Genomic DNA, 26,715 nt, shown 5'->3' with positions numbered 1-26,715 from the left:
GGGGAAGAAAGTTTACCATTTTCTTCCCCCCCTCCGCAGTAATTTAAATGCTTCCCCCACTTGCTTGCCATCCTTGCTACTTCAATTCCAATTCGTATCCTGAAACTTCTAGTTGCAACTTAAAGTGGAATGAAGTATAACTACAAAAAACACATTTATACTATTTTTTGTACCTACAATAAGGTTATTATGAGAATTAAACGATGCAGGTAAAGTACTTAGTACATTGCTAGACAATAAACATAACCTCTCTGAGGTAGATACTATTTATTGTTTCTCAGTTTACAATTAAGGAACCTGGGGCTTAAAGATGAAAAATAACTTGCTTAATGTTACATAGGTAGAAAGCGGCAGTACAAGCCTTTGAACCACGTCTGACACCAAAGCCTTCATTCTTAACCACGGTACATGTCTTTTGTTCTAGAATATTCTTAACGTCAACCCATACTTAAATCCTACAGTATACACAAATTGGTTTTTTCCCCCCTCTCATTAGCATTTGTCATCCTTTCTGAATTTTGGATCTACTGTTATCAACAACAAAATATATACAAGGACAAGTTACTCGATTACAAAGCCAACATTCTGGATGTAGTACAAAAGTTAATTAACTTAATCATTGATACTCAAACACAAACTGCTTACTTTATTTTGTTAACAACGAAATAGTAATAACACAATAACTTACTTGTAACAAAGCCACTGAAAGAGTGAAATAAAAACAAAGCTAATTAAGAGGAGCTGCTTCATCTCTAATTAGTTATCTCCTTTAAACAGGAAAAACTACCATTAGTCTGTCTAGTGGTTCTCAAAGCTGTCGGCATATTAGGATTGGGGAAAAGGAGGATTGGTGCTTAAAAAAATAGCTATACCCAAGCCCCATTCAGACAGGAATCTCTCCAGTGAAGCTCAGGCAAGGATTTCTGAAGTATTGTCAGTATTGAGAACTACAAGTCTAAAGTAATAGCAATAAAAACCATACCCTCAAAACAATTCAAAACCAAGAAATTAAGAAATGCAACTGAATTTCTTTCCTCTTATCCTGGGAAAAGGGGGAGGAAAGCACCTATTTGCCTCTCATTGCTCTTTATCCATTTATGATTCCCCAAAGTAGAGTTAAACAAATATCAAACACTGGAAACTATGCAAACATGCTACCCAAATTGAAATTCTCACTACTTTACATTCTACATTTAGAAAGTTCTCTTAAAACTATGCCACCTTTAAATATCTCCCACATTTTAAGTTTGCATAGATGTTTAAGTGGGCTATTTGTTCAACTAAGAGTCAATACAATGTACTAGAAAGCATTTTATTAATAAGTTATTATAAAACAATACTCATTTCATGTACCACAAATTGACTTTTTGGTACAGAGAAGAATATTTAAACATTTCCCACTTCTAAAACTGTCAGAATTCCTTTTTATGAGATCAATGTTTTCGAATTTAGAGTCTAAACATAAATTTCTCTGCAAGAGTACATATATAAAATACTTCCCCTGTAACTGCACTAGATCCTTGACAAATCCTTTTTGGGAGTTTCAGTAGTGGCTATAGGCATTTATCTTTAAAATAACTGTTCCTCATTTTTCAGGTTTGGGAATGGTATCACATCAAGTATGGAAAATAACTTTTCTTCTTAAGAATATGTAAATTCACTTAAGAGATGTCTCCTCAAATTAAGAAGAACCTATTCTTCAGCTCCTTCCGTCAGGACTCCATGTCAATCTCAACCACTTCATTCTTGCCCTGAAGCGCTGCTTCTGTTGAGTTGTCTTCAATCACATCTTCGATGTCAGCCAGATCAATAGGTGGTAAAGGATTCCTCCAGTACTGGAAGGTGTTATACTGCCAAAATTCTTCATTGAGCTTTAGGGAAAAAAGAAAGATGAAAGCACATCAAAGGCTTATAGAAAGTTTTTTCTTTTTTTTTTTTTTTTCAGGAAACAAATTTTCTTATTTTAAAAGCAAACACACATTAAGATTTTGTGGCCCTGGGAAGCCCGGGTGGCTCAGCGGTTTGGTGCCACCTTCAGTCCAGGGCGTGATCCTGGAGACCCGGGATTGAGTCCCACATCGGGCTCCCTGTGTGGAGCCTGCTTCTCCCTCTGCCTCACCCCCCCCCCCCCCGTCTCTCATGAGTAAATAAATAAAATCTTAGAAAAAAAAAAAGATTTTGTGGCCTTTTACTTTGCTTCTTCAACAAACACACTTTAAATTCTGCCTAAACAAAGTACTTCATGGACTCCATCAAATCTGTGCATTTTCATATTCACGGATTTGTAAAAATATTGTTAGTAGTTTAAATTTAAAAGAATTTCTTCCAAGAACATCTCTTCTTGATAATTTTCTTTTTTTCAACCAAAGAAAATGTTGGAAATTGGTCTTAATTTTTTTTTTTTTTTTTTTTTTTTACCTTTCAGTGTGGAAAACAATTTATTTAAGTAATACAAACATATTTTAAAACTTATTTTTGGTCTTTCCCCTGAGGTTTGGTATTTTAAGGAACTGACTTTACATAGGCTAAAATATTTTGACACCTTGCCAAAAAATTTTTGACTAATAATCAGTTTCAGATTTTCTTGCTACTTAGCATATTTATAAAGATACAAGATTTGGTACACTGCAGGACTTTAAATCAATATACTAACACTGATAAATCCAAGTTGAGTATTGGCTCCTTTAAAATTCAACAGGTTCCTCTGAATAGCTATACTATTGTTTCAAGTAACTATGAAATGAAACTGATGTTCCAATGAAGTTTAAAATTAACACAGAATTTCAAAAGCATCCCCAAAATACTTTGTGTAAGGAAGCAGCCCTGGAATTATATCCAGGATTCCAAGCTGACCGTTTTAATTACCTACTTATAAACAGAGCCCAAAAAGATCCCATAGTGACATCAGTATAACCAAGTAGCTAAGAGCACAAATTTTGCCTCGAGAGAGACCTGGGATTTGCATAACTCCACCATCCACTAACTCTGACCTTGATCTAAGTCTGTTTCCTCACTGGTAAAACTCAAGACTCTTTTTCTTTTTTAAAAAAAAATTTATTTCTTTTAAGGGGGGGATGGGCAGAGAGAGAGAGGGAGACAGAGAATCTTAAGCAGGCTTCATGCCTAGCACAGAGCCCAACATGGGCCTTGATCTCAAAACCCTGAGATGACCTGAGCCAAAATCGAGTCGGATGCTTAACCCACTAGCCACCCAGGTACCCCTAGGCCTCTCGTTCAAATTAAGGATTAGTAGTGTAATTGCTCAATAGCGCTAGATATTATATCCCAAGAAACCCATGAATCATCCATTACTTTCTTCGTAGGAATATATATATATATATATAAAACATTTCTGCCTACTTTCCAATAAAAATAGCTAACAATGATAGCACAGACAGAGCAATGAATCTGCATAAAGTGACACTATCATGAGAAAACACATAAATATTTATTGAAGAAATACCTGGTCTTACTTTAGTTCTTTGGTTAAACACACCGAAACAAAATCCTAGAAAAAAGCTAACAAAAATTTTTGAGACAACTCAAAAGATATTCTGAGGTTCTAGGACAGGAAAAAAGGTACCATTATTCTGTCTAAATTGAATCCTCAATGCAGAAAGGACACATCTGAGAAACTTTCTCCTAAATGAGATCCCAAGAGTGAGGGTAGGGACTTAAGCTCTATTCTGAATGCCAGGAACCAGGGAGACATTTACTGCATAAATTGAAAAAAGCCTTTCTAACTTTTCCATGATTTTGTCATACCCTGTATCTTGGTAATTTGCTACAAATCCCTTAAAACAAAGAACCTCTACCTCTGGAGGCACAAAAGAGAGGTGCTGAAGGAAACATGTTTCTCTCTTAAATTTGCAGAAGACAAAAAGCTCGTGAACAGAATTAACAAAAGGAATAAACATAAAGATTCCTGGGCTTTTGCTGAAAGAAAAGAGCACAAGGATTGTCTTGGTGAAAAAGGTATCCCTATGGCCAAGCTTAGTCCTTGCTATGGGCCTGTAGTGACTAGGAAGCAGAGAGCTGCCAGATGTAGTTACTGCTGTGACAGATACAGGTGTGACTAAGAGATTCTAAGAAGCTATATCAGTCCACTAAAAAATTCTCCTTCTTTGCCTACCTACAATTTCCATATTTCCTTCTTATCAATCTGTGGCATACTGCAGTCAGGATACTCTGGTAGAAAAGACAAGCCTATGTATGGGTGGGGCACCGACATGGTCTGAAGAGGAAAGGTTTTCAAACTACACAGTAGTCATCTCTATATCAAACAGGTCTGGATGACTATCATTCTGGGGTTTTTTTGTTTGTTTTTTTAGGTTTTGCTGGCAGAAACAATATAATTGGAAATTCTAATTATTCGGTTTTCAAAACATAAGTGCTATCATTTGGTTTTAAGTAACTGGATTTTGAACATCTAAAAGAAATATGAATTTAAAAGTCTAACAAAAAATTCTCAAGTTTTCTAAATTCCAATAAACTGGAGGTGGAAATATTTACAATTTAGAATTTCATCCAGAAATGCTCATCATTATCGTCCGAAGGTAATTTCTCACCCACACAGAAAAAGTCCTTTCCTATCTATAAAATTCTCATTTTATTGGGTTTTTCATCAAGAAGTCCTACCAAAGGAATCTCAGTTCACTTTTTTCCAGCAAGGCATTTAGTGAATTCTGCATAAGATAATTAAAACAATGGAAAAATGTGAGATAGACGCTAGGATGTAGTGCTTCAAGAGTTTGGTGAATTCTGGCCCTACATCTGGTTCTTCTTTTCCCAAAACTCCTGGTAAGTCAATACACAGAACTGCCAAAAAGCAGCCTCAATTCCTAAGTCTAGACCAAGGCTGTCCCAAAAATATGTTAAGCGTTTTTAGTGGCCATACTAAAAAAATAAATTTTAATACATTTTATTCAATCCAGTATCTCCAAGTTCTTTCGATGGGTAATCAATGGAAAAATTTTGAGATCTTCCGGGCGCCTGGGTGGCTCAGCGGTGGAGCGTCTGCCTTGGGCTCAGGTCGTGATCCTGGAGACCCGGGATGGAGTCCCGCGTCGGGCTTCCTGCAGGGAACCTGCCACCTCTGCCTCTCTCTGCCCCTCTCTCTGGGCATCTCTCGTGAATAAATAAAATCTTTAAAAATATATATCTATATATATTTTTTGAGATCTCCGAAGTCTAGTGTATCTTATACTTAGCGCACATCTCCATTTGGACCAGTCACTTTTCAAGTTTTCAGTGGTTCCCACACGGGTAGTGGCTGCCATACCGAACAGCACAAACCTAGACAAATTACATCCAAGGTGCAGAGATGGGGCAGGGTCGTTTCCAAAGAATAAGAACGCTTAAAAGTGATCCTAGCATAGCTTTACTTTAGGATCCAAATTAATCTTCAACAATAATCACAGGATGCGATTTAACACTGTGAGTTTTTAAATGCCTCTTCCCGAGAGAGCGAGGTCCTTCCTCTCTCTACCCAAAGCGCTGTACCATGCCTACAGGCCGTCCAACGGGTGGCTACCACATCGTTCATCCTCTTAGGGAAGAACCCGATCACGAATTCTACACGAAATCATCGTTAAGCCACGGAAGGCGCGCTACACCTTGCTCCATTTGTCGTTGAGCAGACCTGCCGCGGTTCGCGGTCCAGGTCTCCAGAGAGCTCGCGCGCCGTCGTGCCCCACGCTCCCGCTGCCCTCCTTCCCAGCACGGGCACTGACGGTGCCAGCCCACGTCCACGTCGCCCGACCGTCTGTTTGGCAAGTGCTTTCAGCCCACAGGACCCCCCCCCCCCCACGCAAACGCAGGGCCCCATCCTGTGGAGCCCGGGAGTCGGGGACCCCGGCTCCTTGGGGCCTCCTGAACGCGAATCCCGGGGCGCGTCTGGCTGCGTAAAGGGGGGGCCCTCCTCTCCCCCCGCCCTCCGGGGCGCTCGGCGGACCTCCAGCCCCTACCTGGCGCGGTGCTGCCCCCCAGTCTCCCCGCCGGGGCTCCGTGCGCCCCGCCCCGTCGTCGCCGCCGCCCCTCGGGGGCCGGGCGCCCCGGGGCTCCTCCCCCGGCCCGCGGGGCCGCGCGGGAGGCTGCTGCAGCGGCGGCTCGCCCGTCTCCAGGCCTCGGCCGTCGCGCTGCACGCCGCCCGGAACGCCGGTGTCCCCGCCGTCGCGACGCTTGCTGGGCGAAGCTGAAGGCTCAGTCATAGCCCCGGCGTCGATTTTGCGCTTTCGGGGCAGCTCCGGGGCGCCGACAGGCTGCCCGGGATGCGAGGGCCCCGGCGGCGGGATCCAGAGCGGCGGCGGCGGCGGCGGCGGCGGCTCCTCGGGGAAGTCGCAGAGCAGGAGCCGCTTCCAAGGCACGTGGAACGTCAGCGGCTCGGCCGCACGCCGCTTGGCCATGGGCCCCGGGGCCTCGGGCGGAGCCCGCCCGGCGCGGGAGGCCCAGCGCCGATAACTCCGGGGGCGGAGGGCGAGGGCTGGGCGCGCGACGGAGGGCGGGGGGCGGGGCGGCCGGGCCCGGCGCTGCCCGCGCGCGTCGCCCCCGCTGCGGCCGAGGGGCTGCCGGACGTTGGGGAGCAAACCGCGAAGCGGCGGAGATTCGAACCTGCGCACGAATGCGCGCGCGCGCCCTCGCGCCGGCCGGGCGGAGCCGCTGGTTGGTTGGTGGAGGCTCGCAGGGCGCGCTCCCGAACGCCCCCGCGGCCGGAAGTGCGGGCCCCGGAGGGAGGCGGGAAATCGGCCGCCGCTCCTATTAAAGGCCCGGGGCCGGGGGGCGTGACCTTGCTTCCCCCGGGGGCGGGGAGCGGCCGTGCGCGCCCCGGAGCGCGCTGAAGCGGTGCGGGCTTCGGACCTGTAACGTGTGGGTGTTAGTCTTCCCCTCGGGGACGCTTCCAGGAGGTTCAGGCCCCTCGCCGAGGGGCCGGCTGCGAGCCGACGGGCTGAGGCGGTAGCCACGGTAAGCGGTCCCCGCCGGCGGACTGCTGGCCCGGGGGGGGGGGGCCCGCGCGCGGGCTCGAAGCAGGACGAAGGGCGTGTCTGGCGCTGGCTGTCGTGGAAAGCGCAGTAGGCACCGCATTCTTCGAAGACCTTTTGATTAAAAATCCATTGATGAGGCCGCGGAGGACGTGTGCTCGCCAAAATTGCGCGTCCCGGAGCCAAGCCTGCAGCACGGCGCTTTCCCCTGGCCAACCGAACCAAGACTTGCCTGGCTCTTAAATTACGTGGGAAGCGCACGGAGTTCCCTTCTTCCGATGATGCGAAGTGAGATTCCAAGACCTTCCCCCCGCCCCCTCCCCCCCCCCCCCCGGGCGGAATTTGTTGCTACCAAGCAAAGAGAGGGGGATGAGCGCAGTGACTTTACTATATAGCGTGTATCTTCCGGTTGGTAAAGGTAGTAGCCAAGTCGACCAAGATGAGCAAGGGAGCTGAGCTGCAGGATCTTCTAGAGGAAGTGCAAGGCAGGTAACTGTTCTCGTAGGTGGTCAATGCTTAACCTGTCACTTGCCCCTTGGCCCCTGAGCCTCGAGGTCGCGAAAAGATAGGCAACCCAGTACTTGGTCGGCGCCAAGTTAGGGTGGGAGACACCAGCTCTTCCGTCTGATCTTTCCATTCCTTCTTTGAAGTTGGGGACTCCTCTGTCCCCCACGAACAGGTCACACAGATCAGATGTGGAAGATCTTCATTTTATTTGAACGGTTTTGAGGGTTGTGCCTCCCAATAATGGTAAAAGGTGTGCAGTTTAGCTAATGGAGGTCCGCTCCTCTGTGGTCCTCACCACAGATTCTCTTTGTTTTTCTAAATTGTGAACTCCATCCTGTGTAGAGAAAGGTTGTGTGGAACACACGTGGCTGGTGGGCACCTGGGAGGCTCAGGGTAGGATTCCAGGATCCTGGGATGGAGGCCCGCGTCCCGCTCCCTTCTCAGCGGAGGAGCCTGCTTCTCCTTTCCCCACCCCACCCCCCTCAAAATAAATAAAATTAAAATATATATATATATATATATATGTAGATAAAGGAATGGTAGTAAGATACCCAGCATCCAGTTTCGCATATAGAGTATTACTTGGACCAGAACATGAGAGCGTTCCCACATGCTTCTCCCAACTGGTGCCTGCCTTCCTCCCTTTCCTCCACTCCAGGTAATTGCTATACAATTATACTCCAGGTAAATGCTATACAAAGGGATGGCTGATTCAAAATACAATTATTTTGTATTTTGAATCAGCCATCCCTTTGCTTTACTTTGTAATTTTGCTGTCTGTGTTTCTAAGTGACTTTTTTGGTTTTGCTGGTGTGTGTGTGTGTGTGTGTGTGTGTGTGTGTTTTCTACACTTTATGGAGCCCTGATTGACATAAAATAAAATGCATATATTTAAAGTGTTTAGTTTGCTGAATTCTGACATATGTATATTCCTGTGAAACAATAGGTACAGCGGGGTCGGGGCTGGGTGGCCCAGGTGAAGCATCTGACTTCTGCTCAGGTCGTGGGATCGAGCCCCATGTTGCACTTATGGTCCAGTAAGAAGTCTGCTTGTCCCTCTCCCCCACTCATGTGCAATCTCTCTCTCTCTCTCTCTCTCTCTAATAAATAAATAAGATCTTAAGAAACCATAGCCACAGTTACAATAATACACATACCCATCACCCCCCCAGAAGTTTCCATTTGCCCTTTTGTAATTCCTCCCTCCACCCCTGGCTCCTTCCTGGCAAATGTAACCACCGCTTTACTTTCTGTCCTTATAGATTAATTTGCATTTTCTAGAGTTTTGTATAAATGAAATAATATACTAACCATCGCTTTACTTTCTGTCATTATAGATTAATTTGCATTTTCTAGAGTTTTGTATAAATGGAATCATATATACTAACCACCGCTTTACTTTCTGTCATTACAGATTAATTTGCATTTTCTAGAGTTTTGTGTAAACGGAATCATATATACTAACCACCGCTTTACTTTCTGTCATTATAGATTAATTTGCATTTTCTAGAGTTTTGTATAAACAGAATCATGTATACTGTTATTGTTTGGCTTCCTTCACAGTTCTATTGAGATTCATTCAGCTATCACATGTTCTTTCCTTTTTATTACCCAGTACTTCTCCATTGTGTGGCTTTATCACAACTTGTTTCTCCATTCATCTGTTGATGGACATGTAGGTTGCTTCCAGTCTGGGGCTATACAGATAAAGCTGCTGAGCACATTTGTGTGTAAGGCTTTATGGACATAGGCTTTCTTTTCTCCTGGGTAAAATACCTCGGAGAATAATGGCTGGACCATGTGGTGGGTGTATGTTTAACTTGCTAGCAGATCGCCAAATGTGGTTATACCATTTTACATTCCCATCAGCAGTGTATGAGAGTTCCAGTTCCTACGCATGCTCTCCAACAATTGGTATGATCAGAGTTTATTTTTAATCTTTCTAACTAGGTATCTCATGGTCCTTATTATAGTTTTAATTTACATTTCCCTAGTGACTAATGATGTTGACTAATGATAGATTTTTTTGCTGTCTGTATCTGTGTAAAATGTTCAAATCTTTTGTCCACTTAAAATATTGAGCTGCTTGCTTTACTGTTTTCCTTATTTTATATTTTTGTGCATATAATCGTATTTCATTAATTTATACTTAGTATGGTATACCATCATATGAATCCATTCTATTGATAAACATTTGAGATTTTTCAGATTTTTGCAGTGAGAAATAGTGTGCTGCAAGCATACTCGTTCATGAGTTTTGGTTTAACTGAAGTGTAATTGACATGCTGTTTCCTATTTTCAGGTGTATGTCATATTGATTCAATATTTTTATACATTATGAAATGATCCTCGTGATAATTGCAGTTACCATCTGTCACCGTATGAAGTTAGTACAGAATTATTGACTATATTCCCTATGCTGTACATTACATTCCCTAATTTATTTTTTTACCTCTGTACTATTTGTGTTGACCTTCCAAGTATTGGAGGTTTTCCTAGATATCTTTCTTTTGATTTCTAGTTTAATTCCTTTCCATTTAATTCATTTTGTATGTGATTTTAATCCTTTTACATTTGTTAAGATTTATTTTATGATCCAGCATATGAATTATCATGGAACATGGAATATGTGTTCTTGGAAAGAACATAATATCCTGCGAGTATTCAGCAGAGTGCTCTATCAATATCACTTAGGTCAAGGTGGTTGGTTGTGTTTCTCAGATATTACATGTCTTTACAGATTTGGGTTGTTTTGTTTTGTTGTTTTTTGCCTAAATGTTCTATGAATTGCTAAGAAATAGGTGTTAAAATATCCAACAACGACAGTCAATTTTTGTTTCTCCTTTTAGTTCTGTCAGTTTTTGTGTATTTTGAAGCACCTTTATTAGGCACACACATATTACAATTGTTATGTCTATTATGTATTAGCCCTTTGTTCTTTTGAAAAATTCCTCTTTATCTCTGGTAATGTTCTTTATTTTGAAGTCTTCTATGTCTGATATCATTGCAGCTCCAGCCCCCTTTGGCTTACCATTTGCATAGTACATCTTTTTTCCCATCCATTTACTTTAAGTTTATCTGTCTTTATAGTTAATGTTTCTCTTGGAGTCAGACATCATGTATAGTTGGATCATGTTTTCCTGACATTCTGACCATTTCTGTATTTTAATTAGAATGTTTAGTGCTTTAGCACTTGATATAAATTATAGATATGACTGGATTTTGGTCTATTCTTTTACTCTTTACTTGCTGTCTCTTCCCTTTCTTGACTCTAAACCTTCTTCCTAGACCTCTTTTGGATTAATTTAGTATCATTTTGAATTTAATTTTAATCTATTAAATACCACTTTGCATGAATTTTCAGTTGTTGCTCTAAGGATCACAATATATACATCTTTAATGTTTCACAGTTTAAAGTTAACACTTAAAGTACCACTTCAAGCAGAAATCCTGTAGCCCTTCACTCCCATCCTCACCCCGTCCAGGTACATTTTCATATTAGTCCAATAGGATCTTCTCCCTATCCTATAATTTTGTTTAAACAGCTCTCTGATTTCTTTCCCCAGTACTTCTCACGGATAATGACTCAGAACTCACTAGTAACAGCAAAGCAACAAAGAGGAAATTTTTCTCTTGGATGCACACTCAGAAACATTCTGCTTATCTTAAAATTTGCCTGTTTCAGACTGATTAAAGCCCTACAGCAGTTTGGGTGGGGAAGTGGTTTTAAACATTTTTTTTTTTTTTTTAGCGACTATGTATTTGCCAGACCTTTTACATATCTCATTTAATCCTCAGAACTCCTTGGCAAATATTGCTAGCTTGCTGATGAACCTCACCCCAGAGGATCGGACTGCTGTCAACTTCTCAGTGAGTTGCAACTCACTCAGCATTGCCCAGGACTCTTGAGATTGCCTTTGCCTGATTTTTTTTTTTTTTTTTTCTGGAGCACATATCACCTTCCGATCTGTTACATGATTCACTTATTATTATTATTGTGTCCTTCTCTAGAAAGTAAGCTCCTTGAGGGTAAGGTTCTTTGTTTTTTCACTCAAGCACCTAGAACAGTGCCCAGCATGGATCAGGTGCTCGGTACATATTTGTTGAACAAATGACTATTCATCATTTTCGCTTGGATGTTTCACAAGTATCTCATAGTCCATTCTTGTGTCTCCTATATCCCATCATTCATCTAACCAGGTACTCCTATCAGGAATAGAACTGTACCCCTTCATAACCTCATTAATTTATTCTTTGAAATATAGTGTATGCTAAGGACCAGGGAAAATTCAAGAGTTGCAACAATAAACAAAACAAAAATCCCTGTCTCATGATTCCCACACTGAAGCTTATATTGAGAGAAACAGACAGTAAAAAAGTACATCTGTCAAGTGCTGAGAAACAACAAAGCAGAATAAGGTTGGCAGAGATTATATTAGGTGGTCAAGAAGGGTCTCTCAGATAAGACTTTTGAGCAGCGACCTGAGGAAAATTAGGGGTGAGTTGAATTTTAATGGTGAGTGGTTATAGGTGAAGGTAGTAAGAAGTGCAAATGTGCTAAAGCAAGAGCATGTCTGACTTGAACTTGGGACACCAAGAAAGTCAATGTGGCCTTTTTTCTCTTAGTGTTTTGGCTAATTTCTACTGCTATGATTTACTTTTCTTCTCTCATGCCTTTTCTGCTGTTAATCTCATACACTGTATTTTTCATCCCAGACTTATCTTCAGAAGTTCAAGGTTGGTTTATAATACATCTCTGTATAACTTTTTGAACACATGGAACAGTTATGTTCTCTGTTTTAATGTCCTTCTCTGCTAAGTCTCACATCTGTATCAGTTCTGGGTTGGTTTCCATTGATCATTCTTTCTCCTCTCTATAGGTGTTATTTTGTTCTGTGTCTGCATACATGGTAATTTTTTATTGGATACCAGGTATTATAAGTTTTGCTTGTTGGTGCTTCTTCCTCTACCCTTGGGTAGTTCCCTCAACCACACGCACTGATCAGTACTCTGTAGGTCAGTATTCTTGGCCAGAGGAGGCGGGGGTGGAGGAGGGTGCTCTGCTCTGATCTCCAGAGTGCTCTGTGTGTGGTTTCCTCCTCTCAGTTACTCTGTCCTGCGGACTCTAGCTGCCTTGGTTTTCCTGGACTGTCAACAACTCCATGTCCTCAGTTCAGGCACAATGCCAGGTTTTGTGTAGGTGTCCCCACCCAGTGCCATATCCTGGAGACTCAAAGTGAGAGAGAGTAGGGCTCACCTTGTTTCTCTCTATCATTTATCAGTCTCCTTTGTTGGCAGTTATTTTACACATTGTGCCCAGGTTTTTGGTTGTTTTAGGTGAGAGGGTAAATGTGGTCCCTTATTCCATCTTGACTGGAAGCAGACAATGCCTATCTGTAAGATTTTACTTTGACTTCAAGGTTATATAACTTTTAACTTTGAGATATGCCTGTTTCCTTGTTTCTTGTAGGAAATTGTACTTATTCATTATATATATATATATATTCATATCTATTAATATGTAGCTAGCATCAATGTATAAGACAAACAATTCATCAACCTTGTAATATTCAAACCACTGACTATGACATACCTGATGTTATTCTATAAGAATTCAGCCAGTATAAAGAAAAATGTATAAATTTTATTCCAGACTGGAAAAATGCCAGTTTTCCTCTTTGTACTGATTAGGGTACAAGTAAATTAGGGTATAGCAGGAACAGTTAAAAATGAAATAGAGATCTTTAGTTATATCCGTACATGTGTTTGGTAAGTTCTGTTCTTCCTTCAGGTCTCAGCTCAAATACCATTTCTTTAAGGCATTCTTCTCTAAGTCAGCACCTCCCTACTGCTCAGAGTACCCTGCACCTGTCCTTTATAACTTTATAATGGGGATCTCAGTTCTTACAATGAGGTAATGACTTGTTTGACACCTTTCCTCTGCTGTGTAAGCTCTGTGGGGAGAAACAATAACTTCTAACCAAGAACAAGCTTTTTTCTTGACACAGTGCAAGTTCCCAATAAATGTTTGTGGGGTGAATGAAAAAGTGAAGACCACGCTGAATAGTGAGGCTAAGATACTGACCTATTCTGTGTTTCTCCACACTGTTTCTTCCTTCCCAGGCGGCCCGTGATAATAAAGAGCAAAACAGACAAACAAAACAAAACAAAAAAACAAAGACATTGTAAGTTGCAAAAAATTTTAATGCAATTTCCAACATCACCTTGGCCATCATGAAAATGTTTAATAGACTGTGTTGGTGAAGATATTGAGAAACAGACACTCTCCTTGTTTTAAAATGTAACCTTTTAAGAGAGCTATCTGACAACATCTATGAAAATTTTAAAATGCACTGCCCACCTTCAGATATTACGCAGATGTGTCAATGTGTCTACTGAGGATGTGCTGGACTATTCACTGTAATGTAATGCTGAATAGCAAAAGGTTGTAAACAATCTTTTACATTGTGTGTGCATTGTGTGTTAGCATTGTTAGCATTGTGTGTGTATTATAGCATTGTGTGTGTTAGCATTGTGTGTGTATTATACATGGAGACATACAGATTTTATTAAAGGAATTTATGTGTATGGATATAGAACAATTGGCAAAACATATTTAGTCAAAAAATAAGGTTCACAATAGTATATATAAGTCAAAAACATGAAAGAGCAGAGAAGATATATAATAATGTATGTTATATACAAGTACATATACACATTTGTATGTGCATTCTTTTGGTATTGCATAAAATGTTCCTGGGACAAGAATGTTATCACAAATCAGTGGGGTGGGATATTAGGAAACATGGGTAGAGGGCATATGGGACACATCTTTGGGCCATCTCATTATCTCATGACACTGGTATTTTGTGTGGGTTACAAGTTTCTGCATTTCAGCATATTTTGCAAGCAGAGGTACTGGGTCACTTTATTCTAGATTATCTTTTCAAGGATATGTGTACAGTCAACAGGCCTGGAATATAGAGGCAGTGTCTCCTTCTGGAACAAAGGGTAGGTTTATTTACTATCTAGCATAGTATCTTCTCCTAGGGCAAAAAGTCAGTCACACTTACTATGTGCCCATCATAAAAGAGTAAGGCTTCCTAAGCTCCAAGTTCTCCTGTAATGCAACTCAGTGCTTGTGCAGGTATCACCTAGCGTTCTCTTGTGTCATTTTGTGAGATTTGGGTCTCAGGGTACTGTACAAAATTAATACTCTGGCTAATGTTATTGCTATAAGTTATAAATTGTCCTTTGATTTTGATGTAGGAGTTCTGTGTTCAAAATGGCTATTTTTTTTTTTTTTAAGATTTTATTTGGTGATGGGCACTGAGGGGGACACTTGATGGGATGAGCACTGGGTGTTATGCTGTATGTTGGCAAACTGAACTCCAATAAAAAAAAATTAAAAAATAAAGATTTTATTTATTCACGAGAGACAGAGAGGCAGAGACACAGGCAGAGGGAGAAGCAGGCTCCATGCAGGGAGCCTGACATAGGACTCAACCCTGGGACTCCAGGATCACTCACTGGGTCGAAGGCGGCACTAAGCCACTGAGCCACCCAGGGATCCCCAAAGTGGCTATTTTTTTTATAAGCTAAGAAATCTGCAAAAGATTTTCTTTCTTGGCAATTGTGGATTAGCATCTCAGTTTGGAATAGCTGGGTCTCTTACACAAAGGATGTTTACATTCATAAGATTTTTTTCATAGCCTTCTATTGTGCAAGACAAAGACGAGGTAGAGCAGGAGACTGGAAGGGACAGACATTGTTTCTTTGTGGGAAGGAGTGGAAGCAAAACTCTTCTGCCTCAGGGGAGGGGTAGGAAAACCTTATTCCCAGGACAAGGGCAAAGATCCTTGGAGGAAAAGTAGAAGCAAAAGGAAATTCCTACTTAAAACCAACCGCAAATACATAGGGAATGCTGAGAAAACCCCACTATGAGGCCTGGGTGACAGAGCCTGCCTAAGACAGAGGCTACACTAAGAAAACATGAATTCCCATTTTCTCTATCATGAACCTAGCACCGACTCACAAGGAACAGAGTAGTCTACTCTTGGGGCAGAGGTAGGAGCGTGTAGCAAGAATGCCTCTGTGGCACAGGCACGCAGACACAGCTGAATGCTGGAGAGTGTGCAACAATGCTGTGAAAAACCCTCTGGCATTGTGTCCTCTACTCTAAGCACAAGGTAACAAGTTACTGCTAGCAGAAGTTGAAGCCCATGATGCACTGTAGATAAAATGCAAGCCCAACTCAACTTTTAAAAATATTTTCCCATCTTACATACTGTACAGTTTATTTTTTAAAAAAGATTTATTCATTCATGAGAGACAGAGGGAGAGACAAGATATAGGCAGAAGGAGAAGCACGCACCCTGCGGGGAGCCCAATGCAGGAATTGATCCTGGGACTCTATCCTAGGACCCCAGAATCATGCCTGAGCTGAAGGCAGACACTCAACCGCTGAGCCACCCAGGTGTCCCCCAGCTCAATTTCTTGCAAGATGACTCAGCATCCCAGGCATATATTTATACCCAGGCATAAATACTATATTGTTTATCTCTGTTTGCTTGTTGTTTTTCTACACAACAGATAGAATTCAATACTTAAAGACTCAGGGAAAAAGCAATAGGAGAAAGCAAACAAAAACATCAAGAGATGAAGCAATTAACAGAAGTAGACTCCAGTGAACAGGATATTGGGATTATCAATCTTTTATCAATCAAATTCCTGTAATATATTAAAGGATATGGTGGAAAAGTTGAGCAACATGCATTGATGCACAGGGAATTTTAGCAGAGTTGGAAATTAAATTATAAAGATAAATGGAAATGCTTGAAATTAAAAAGCATAACAGATGAAAATTCTTAACCAGCTCATTATTAGAATGGACACAGATGAGGAATGATTCAAGGAACTTGAAGATAAGGAAACAGGAAAATTAAAATAGTAAAATAAATAAAAAGCAACCTCCAAACAGAGCATCCAGGAATCATGGACAATAACAAGCCATCTAATGTACATTCAATAGAAGTCCTAGAAAGATAGAATAGGGCAGAAGGAATATTTGAAGAGATAAGATTTTTCTGAAGTAATAACATCAGCCACAGTTACAGCAAAAAGGATAACCAAACACATGCGTAGACATGTCATAGTCAAACTACTGAAAACTGAAGAGACTACTTGAAAGCAGCCAGTTTAAAAAGAAAAACATTCAGAGACAAAAGTAAGGATTATAGCAGAGTACTCATCTAAATAATGGTGACATCTTTAATGAATAAAAGTCAACCCAGAATTTTGTATTCAGCAAGTCTTTTACAAAATAAAATTTAAGATAAAGGATTTGTCAGACAAAATCTAAGAGAATGCATTGCTAGCAGACCAGATACGAGAAATGTTAAGGGAAGTTTTTAAGGTGCAGGCTTGCTACCAGATGGAAACTTGGATGCACACAAAGAAATGATAAGTGTTTTGTCATAAATTACACCAAAACTCAGCGGCTTAAATGAACAAACCTGACCATTTTCTGTCTGTGGGTCAGGAATTCAACATCAGCTCAGACTTAAAGGGTCTGACTAGGGTTGCTCATGTGGTTGCGGTCAAGATGTTGGCTGGGGCTTCATCAGCGGGCTTGCCTGGAGCTGGGGGACCCACTTCCAAGCTCATTGTACACGTATAACTGTTTCTTCATCACATGGGATTCTCCAGTTAGGTGAATGCCCTCATGACATGTCTTTTTTGTCTCTCTTAATTTAAGTGACTTGAGAGAAAAATGGAAAGTACAATGACTTTTATGACCTGCAAAAAATTTTACATTCTTGGCAATTGTGGGTTACCAGATCAGTTTGGAATAGTGGAAGTCTCAGACACAGGGGATGTTTGCACTCACAAGATTTGGTTTTTCTCATGGCTTTCCACTGGGTGCTCAAGAGAAAGACTTGGAGCAGATCAGGAGGCTGGAAGTCCTCCTGGCTTAAAGTATTACATACAGTATAGCTGCTGCTGATGGGGGCTGGTGTAAATCACATGTTTCTACCTCCATCTATGTATTAGAAGTGAGTCACTACAGCCCACACCTTAAGAGGGAGAAGAATGAAACTATAGCAAAGGGAGAAATTTGTGGAGATATTTTAGAAACACCACACACCAGAAACTATAAAACACAAAAAATATATTTTTATTGCTTTAAAAGAATTCAGTTATAGCAAAAATAGTAACAATGTTTTCTGGGGTTTATTATGCATATTAAAGTAAAATGTGTGACAATAGCATGAATGATGTGAGAAAGGAATTGGAATATATTGTAAGAAGTTGAATTCTTACAGCTAAATAGTGCCCTCAACTGAGATTAATGTCAGCAATGAGGAATCTGCTATTCAATATAGAGCTTTGGGTGATCTGAAAATAGAAGTCCATTTGGTAGAAGTGAGTGTAGTTGGCCACTGGAAAGTGAGGAAAAAGCCTTGCCTATTAGTGCACAGTCTTGCCACCACTAAACATGGCTGGCAGTGAAGTCGGGGCTCTGGGTGCCAGAGTGGCCAAAGCTAGAAGACTGTGGGCCGGAGAGCACAATGGCATGTGCATGAGCAGAAAGTAAAGGGCCCTGGGGGCTGGGCACTCACTGGATGCTGCAAGCACGGGGAGGAAGTGGCAGCAGTGCTCAGGCACATAAACTCAGGAGCCAGAGGTCAATGGAGAAAATTGGGTTAGCTTCCTACCACTTCCTCCCACTGTCTCAACGGACCAGCCTGCCCTGCCTCCCAGCTGGGGTCACTTGGTCTGTTGTGGCTGTGGTGTGGCTCCTGATGTACTTGTTAAACTTCTTGGTCTATGATCCTATAGAGGAAAAAGACAAGAATTCAAATGATAGTTTTGGACAGCGCTCACAGTGGGAAGGAAGCGGAAATTTTTAGGGGCTCACCTGAGCCAGGAGAGCTGATTTGCCAAGTGTTGGGATAGCAGGTTGATATAAGGAGCCAAAATGAAAATAACAGGTGCAACCTCTGATCACTTAAACAGTAAAAGCAAGAGGCTCTACTGGACAAACCATAGGTTCCTCCCTGCTCCACTGTCTCCTATGGACCACAGACCACCACCACCCCAGTCAAGGGGCAGGTGGATCTGCAGACATCATGGTGGATTTCCAGAAAAACTCCTGCAGGCTTGTAGACCTGGGGGGATGGGGTGAAAGAGGAGGAGGGCCTGCATGGGAAAAGCACCAAGTCAAGGTGCAGAAATGTGCCTTCATGCTAACCCCTCTCCTTCCTCTAAGCAGGTCTCAGCAGAGGCGCCTGAGGAAGGCTTCCCCCAGAGCCTCTGATAAAGCGGCTCTGAATGGAGGCACAGGGCTAGGACTGAAGCTATGACCAAGAGCCTGAGCCCTTGATTATAAGTCCCACTAGAGACTGCAGCACCTTAGCTATGCAGCAGGTCTGGTACAGGGAGGCCAGCTTTGTTCCATGAGCCAGCCAGGTAAAGCCTTTGTAATTACCTATGTTTAGGCCTGGGAAAAAAAAAAAAAAAATCACAGTTTTTATTTTTTTATTTACCAAGGAGTCAGACACCTCGAAAATAACCTCTCACTGAGGCGCTTTGGGCCAATTCAAAACATGTACAATGGATCTGACATATTATTTGCCTGCACTTTTCCTTCCAGTAAGTCACATTCAAGGACTACTGCATGGACTGTCCCTTCCTGGGCGGGCCAGCAGAAATGGTATTGAACTCCAGGAGGGAGAAACCACAGCTTCAAAGACTTAATGGCTGGCTGCCTAAATTCTCACAGGCCACACAGCCAGGTACTTGACAGTAGGATCAACTGCCTGACAATCACCAAAGACACCTTTGTACAAAACAGGGAAACTATTAATCTGTGACTGTGCTTTTGAGACTGAATGCCTCTTTGGTTTGACATTCTCCTTTGGAGGCGGGTCAGTTTGAACTTGATGAGTAAAGCAGCGACAAGGACCCAACAAGCCTTCCAAGTCAAATAGCATATTCAGGAATGTAGCTGGCCTGGCCCTAGGCAGCTTTTTGGTGCTACGAGAAAATGGCAGCTATTCCTTTAGGGGTAAACTTCATGCCCCAGTTTACCACCTACAGCAAAGCCGCTGGTTTAATGGGGGCTCTGGACTCACATTCTCTGAATTCCTGGGCCTAGATCCCTGGTTCTTTAAGTTGAAACCTAGGAGCGCCCAAGGGGTTGCAGTTGTTCAGTATCATACATTTTTACTAACTTTGGATTGTTGCCAATGACCTGTCTGGTATGCCAGCTGAAAACCTACTGACTGGCAGACTAAAGATACCTTTTTCTGAGCATTACACTTACATAAATTGCTCAACCTAATAAGGAAATGAATATTAAAATTAGATACTTTTTCCTATTATATGGACAGAAATGACAAGTTTAGCAAAATCCAGTATTGGCCAGAGAATAGATGCAGAGTTACTCCAAAACAGTGTGGCGTGTAAATTGTTCATTTTTTTGAAAGGCAACTTGAATGAAAATGCACACACACACTGGCTGAATGATTCTACTTCTATGTATCTATTGAAGAGAAATAATCAAACATATAAGAGGCAGATGCTAGCATGTTTCTAAAAGTGAGTGGCCCCTCCATTAAGTTTTGCTTGTGCCTTCTCTCCCACTACCTACTATTTCATTTCTTTACAATTCCCACCAAACTTTAAATATGCAAGAATCCATCCATACATACTTGTCATCTTTGATTTTTCCCCCCAGGATTCCACTGAAATTTTTTTTTTAACCATAACATTAAAACTAAGGTCCTGTTACTAATCTTCATCTTTTTTTTTTTATCACTATACAGCAGTCAACATAGATGGAAATTACATTGTCTACTCAGGTGCTTTCACATAATATTGCACATAATAGCACATGACCTCATAAAACCCTGAAACAGGTGGTATCAATCCTCTTACAGATGAGGAAACACACTTACAACCATCTTGCCTGAGATCACAAACAATAGTTCAGGAAAACAAACCCAGAGTAAGTAGCAAGTCCAGTAGTTTGTGCTACTAATGGCTGGTCCTGGAACTCTCTTGTACTGGTTTCCTTTTATTTCCTATTATTTTTCAATTATTTGACAAAACCAAAGATCAAGATTAATTAGTGTAAGACCTGACATACTCAAAAGACCAAGTACTCTTATTGACTTTCTAGAAGCATATAAGAATAGGCTCGTGTAAGGATTTAAAAGTATGTGTTCATTGAATTAAAATCCCCACATCCGGGCAGCCCCAGTGGCGCAGCGGTTGGGCGCCGCCTGCAGCCCGGGGTGTGATCCTCAGGACCAGGGATCGAGTCCCATGTCAGGCTCCCTGCATGGAGCCTGCTTCTCACTTTGCCTGTATCTTTGCCTCTTCCTCTCTCTCTCTGTGCGTCTCTATGAATAAATAAATAAAATCTTTTAAAAAATAAAAAATAAAATAAAATTCCCACATCCACTGTTACTACTACTTAGATGGAAACAACCAAGCAAATACTGTTTCATAGCAATTGGCAGACTTTAATATTCAAGAAAAATTAAGTCCATCATACACATTAAAAATATAGGAAATTTCATGCAGACATGAAGCTTCCAATTCAGCCTTTGTGGCAACTTTTAGAATGAGAATTACATATAAATACAGTACATTTTACAGTTCCCAAACTTCATAATTTTATACTGTGATTTAGACAGCTTCTCTTTATATTTTACATTTCCCGTCTTGCTCGCTTGATTAAAATACCCTAACCTGCACCGCTTCAGAATATGGAAAAGGGCGGGGGTGGGGGTTGGGGGGAAGCAGAAGCAAGAACAATGACCTATCTCCTCCTGCTTTATGAAAATGAATGAAAACATTTGTATATAGAGCTAATATAAGGAAAAAGAACAAAAAACTTTAAGGCTTACATACTTTAGTAGCTAGGACTACACATAATATAAAAAATCCTCCAGTGACACTTCTATTATTGATTGATACCACAATTTTCAAGTTCAGAATATATTAACTACAAAAGCAAAAAGAAAAAAAGTGATGCAAATTTGTGTAGAACATTTGAAAAACAGTAGTCATGATATGAGAAATTAAAAACAAATGAAGTGGCCAATTTCAGTATTAACTAAAATGTAAGGTATAATTTAGAAATATAAGTAACATTATTAAAGAATAAAACCTGATAGCCAAAATTTTAAGTAATAAAGCCAACTCCCTGCTATCAACGTATTTTTGCCTTTATGAGAAAAACAATATCATTTGTTATGATACAAGTAAAAAAGTGAATACTAGTCAGTGAATAAAAAGCCTTTCTACATGACTCAAAAATAGCATGCATTCCTTTCCTTTCAATGACTTTTTTAAATACTTAGGATCCTTTTAAGCTTTTTTTTTCTTAAAAACAAATTTTGGGTTTTCTCCCCCTCCCCACCAATTAATTTCAAATTCGTTCACGTGGGAGTTAATGAGAATTCTAACTGAACACTATGGGGGTGGGGGATACACAAAAAAGAAATAGATTTTTGTTTGTTTTTGTAACTCAAAACACTACAAATTTAGCCAATTCAGATAATCTTCATGGAGACCTTTAACTGCATAACAGGAGCAAAGGCCACAAGAGCTCCCTTACACAGCAAAGCTCCTACTAGTAAGAAGCCAAATTGCGCAGACTCCCCCAACATAACTGACAAAAAAGGCCTAAAGATTCACAAGTAAGTCTTCCTATTAGAACAGGACATTAATCCTATAGCACATTATTGAGATTAAGTTTATATAATTAATTCAAATTGCCACAGAGGTCATTTAATGCCATCATAATCACCTGTGAAAATATCCAACAAGAATACTTCCTTTTCCCAAGAAAAGGTTAAAACATTAAATTAGTCATCTCTGCTTTCCAAGCTACTGGAAACAAAATAATAAACATAAAAAAATACAAAGGAAAACTCCCTCCAATAGAAAAAAAATCTGCTAGAGGTAGAAATTTAAAGCAGCATATACTGTTTTAACTCCAGCTATCAGGGAACAAAATTGGTGTTAATCTGAAATTACATCAATGGCTGCTGCTTACAATATTGAAGACACAGACCATGGGCAGTAATTCATCCCTGAATTTCATATTCAAAATTTCCCCACGGTTAATACCATCATGACAGGTTAATGAAAAAAAAGTGCTTGCTTTTGTGATCCAGGTAATTTAAAGAAAAGACATTATTGTAAACATTCACTGACAGACTGTATTCACTTCTAGTTTAAAATCATACATTTCAAATGGGCAGATCTTATTCTTATTTCCCCATTTTCCGAGAAGTACCTTGAATAAAGGCTTTTTGTGCCTCACCTAAAAGTGTTGAGATCTCATACATTTCAGAGTGATTCATGATGAGTATGCTTTCAAATAATGTTCAGTTTAGTGTACCCCAAAGACTAATTTTTCAGTTACTTGAATGCTTGAATGCATTTGACTGGCCTGTGATCTTATTAAATTTAGCATTTCATAAAAATGAAATGTCTGATGCTTCTCTAAGTTCAGCTGAGCTAGAAAAGAAAATAATTTGAATGATAAAAGGATAGACACACATTTTATGTATGGATTGCTTAGGTCCAGAGCAAACAAAAGTCCCAATTCCAGATGCTGAATGTGAGAGGATCCTCAGACTCTTCTAAAAATAACATGTGCAATGCACACAAAACAGATATTTTTGGGGACTTCAATACTAGTAGTCATTAGTATGGCAGACTTGCAATAGACAACTTCGTGAAGACCACTGGAGATAAAGTTTAGTTTTTTTCTACTGAAAGACAATTCTGGGCTTCAAGGAAAAAGTATACTTGAAGACATTTCCTCCATTTTTACTTTTGTAGTACAAATATGCATGGCATAGTATATTTCTGAAAAAGCGATAGACATATTAAGAAAATAGATGCTATTTCTAAATTTTGTTAGGAATAAGAAGGCACCACTGATTTGAGGTTGTGTCCTGTCATCGGGATATAGTTGATTTTGAGTTGTTTATTTCAGCATTTGCTCTTATCAAACTTTTTTTCCTGCTGATACTGCTTGAGAACGTTACTGTGGTTTACGGACCACAAACAAGACACATTCATAGTAGTATTTCATCATGGAGAGATCATTCACAGTATATGTTGACAAGACAGATTCTTTTTCCACCTGGAATGCAAACAATAATCATAATGATGATGATGACCATGATAACACAAATACTGAGTACCTGTGACAGATGCTATTTTAAACATACTTTTTACTAGTTCATTCATTACATACAAATATCTCCTTTAGATTGGCATTATTAGTAATCCCACTTTACAAAGAACAGATTGCTCATGGTCACATCACTAATAAGAGCTCTACATGACTCTGATATATTGCTTCTCTTCATATTTAAAAACAAATATGTTTATTTTTCAAATGAATGGAATGGTTCTAAATAAACACAACTAAAACACAAGTCAAAATATCATAAAACCTTATAATCACATGATTAAAAAAATGAGCACTACAGAAACACCTGCAGGAATACAGTGGACAATATCATTGCCCTTCCACCTCCGTCCACTCTTCCAGAAGCCAGTCTACTTATAACTATCAGTCTGCAAGGGCTGATCTTGTGATAATTGTAAGCTACCATGTACCAAAAGGTGATTGATTACACCAGGGATTGCAGTTTTCCATTTACATACACATTCTGCCAAATCCTAATAATTCAAAAAGCTAAGTATTATTTCTACTTTATGGATGAGAACAAAGAGGTGAAGTCAGGAACTGTCATATTATTACTATTCCTGTTTAAGAGCACTGGAAGTTAGAATGTGGCAGTACTTCATTCCATCCTTACCTCTACCTGGAATCCATACTGCAGAACGACATTTTTTATATCTTCATAGCTCAATTCTATGGAAAGTTCATTTGCCAAATTCTCAAAGTGGTACAGCAGAGGACCTACGGTTTAAAGATATTATGAATGAATTACTTAAATATAAACTTGCACTAGTTGCTGTGTTAGAACTCCAAGTTGAATTATAAGATGTGTCGTAGATGAAACAAACATAAAAAGGAAAAGAGCAGAACCTTTACATCTGCCAAGGGCATGTGTCCAGACCTCTGAAACTCTGGCCCAGTAAGCCCAGCACTTCACCCCACATTCGAGTGCTGGGCTTACACTTATGGGGGCTGAGACCCTCTGGTATACCAGGATTGCAATGTGATTCTCCACACCGTGAGCCTTACACCTGTAATTCTTAAGTTACTGAAGGAGCAAGTGGATCAGAGGATGTGAAGTCCTTAAGTTCCAGAGGTATACTGTAATTATAATTCCTTAAATAAATGCACAACTGCAGCTACAAACTGGCTATCCAGGGCCCTCAAGCTAGCCTAGGTCTAGAGAGTGTGTAGGGATAGTGGAAGTTATAGGCAAGGCTTGCTGAAAGGAAGAGGTGACACCAGAGCTCGCTTTTTAAGTACACAGCTCATATCCCAGCTCTAACAGTTACTAACTGTGCCATTGGACAAGTCACTAGCTCTGCTCCATATAATTTGACTTTAATCCGAGGTAACATCCAATACACCTAGCATATAGAAGGCATTAGGTAAACGAGAGCAATCACAACTCTTTAAAATGATACTCCCCCTTTACTATGATTTCATTCCATATATCCAAGGTACTACCTACCATCTGACTCAAACCAAAGTCTCCAATCTTTCAATCTCTCACATTTTGCCTCCATCATCAGCCTCATCCAGGCAACCCAATCATTCAACAGTTATGCTCCAGTACTAATCTAAACAATCTTTTCTTTACCTTTCATTGGGTTAACTATACATCTGGGGCCTAACTCACCATCCTTACCCCTCATACAATGTGCTAATCACAGGAAATAAGAGTAACAACAGGACAGCTTTTCTTCCCAAAAGGCTAATCTCTCTGTGGAACATACTAAGAGTTAAAACGTTTTTCTTCCTTTCCTCTTTTTTACCCAACATAAACTACTAGAAAAAAATGGCTATGAATATATGTTAGTACTCTTTTCAGAAGACAACAATGGCTTACCATCAAACTATTCTGTCAAGCTTAACTTCCTGTTAGTTTTATTAGTACTAGTAAAAACGATAACTACCATTTATTGAGCACCTGCTGTGTTAGACCATCGCAAAGCCTTTGAAGCCTTTTTATAAACATGCAGAGCCTCATAGCAGTTTGTCCAGGAGCTCTAAAGTATATGATGCTCCTGCTCCATTACTTTAAGAGCTTCCAGCAATATTGTCTTATTATGTCTAAATAAAAACTCCAATGATTCTTACATAGTCCGGTCATACTGTACCTCTACTCATGTTGTATTCCACCTAGAAAGCTCCAACTCTCTAACTCAAGCTTTAGCCAATGCTCCAAAACGTTGCTGAAATCAAGTTTTAATATAATCCATCCAAATTTCCAGCCCTACTGCTCACCCTCTTAATATACCCTAGTTAAAAAATTCATTAAATGAAAAAAAAAAATTCATTAAATGTACCATTTGCATGGCTCCCTGATTATTTTTCATGTAATCTGCATTTTTTTAAACTAGATTACAAGCTACATGAGTAAAGGATCACATGTTCAGTTTCTTGTGAGTCCACAATAATGCCCAGCATAGCAGTGAATGTACAGTTAAGCATCTGTAAATTTTACCACCCAAAGATAACCTGTATTACAGTTGTGTATTTTTTATAGTCTATTACAGATACTTCGACAAATACTCTGTGCATATTTCACTTCTACAAGTGTAATTAATCTAACATTTCTATATACCATTCTATATTAAAAAAGAACCAGGAACCCGTGGGGAAAAAATGGCTGATCTGAGGGCCTAGCAGAGAAAGTACAAGAAGAGCCGGGTCCACCTGATTATGCCAGAAAGGAGGTGTTCAAACACGACAGAGATATATCAGACAGACACAGGAGAAGGGGGCCCCACTTGCTAAATCTGGGACAAGTAAATTTAAACCATTTATATCCTTAAGGCTCTAAAATTCCAGTTAAGAGACAGTGATTGTTAGATTGGAAAACAAAATATAACTATGCTGTTGATAAGACAGATCTAAAACAAAGATACAGAAAAGATATAAGATACAGGAAAAGATACCTTACACATTAACTAGGAAAAAGCTTGTGGTAGCTATACGAAACTGCCCATTTAAAGAAACATGGCATGCAACTGTTCAAAACAAAAG

At 40.4% G+C, this 26,715-nt stretch overlaps 2 protein-coding genes across 5 annotated transcripts in view; both read right to left on the bottom strand.

The window, feature by feature from the left end:
- Nucleotides 1-252: 252 nt before the first annotated feature.
- Nucleotides 253-6,505, bottom strand: C1H9orf40 (chromosome 1 C9orf40 homolog). Its single transcript, XM_077906786.1, has 2 exons — nucleotides 5,967-6,505; nucleotides 253-1,871 (listed from the first exon to the last, which is right to left on the bottom strand). Exons 1-2 carry the CDS (start codon nucleotides 6,402-6,404, stop codon nucleotides 1,713-1,715), a joined length of 597 nt encoding a protein of 198 aa, XP_077762912.1. The 5' UTR covers nucleotides 6,405-6,505; the 3' UTR covers nucleotides 253-1,712.
- Nucleotides 6,506-20,995: 14,490 nt separating this feature from the next.
- The window catches only part of CARNMT1 (carnosine N-methyltransferase 1), a 41,337-nt gene continuing 35,617 nt past the window's right edge, over nucleotides 20,996-26,715 (bottom strand). For all 4 annotated transcript variants that reach the window (XM_077906698.1, XM_077906705.1, XM_077906714.1 and 1 more), the window contains 2 exons: nucleotides 24,344-24,447; nucleotides 20,996-23,658 (listed from right to left, as the gene is read on the bottom strand). In XM_077906698.1, the coding sequence (XP_077762824.1) occupies nucleotides 23,557-23,658; nucleotides 24,344-24,447 (206 nt within the window). In that variant the 3' untranslated portion in view covers nucleotides 20,996-23,556. The remainder of the gene's footprint in view (nucleotides 23,659-24,343; nucleotides 24,448-26,715) is intronic.

Source organism: Canis aureus, chromosome 1, assembly GCF_053574225.1.
Source record: "Canis aureus isolate CA01 chromosome 1, VMU_Caureus_v.1.0, whole genome shotgun sequence".
Lineage (NCBI taxonomy): Eukaryota > Metazoa > Chordata > Mammalia > Carnivora > Canidae > Canis > Canis aureus.
Note: the sequence above shows the minus strand (reverse complement) of the source record. Positions and strands in the feature narration are given on the sequence as shown.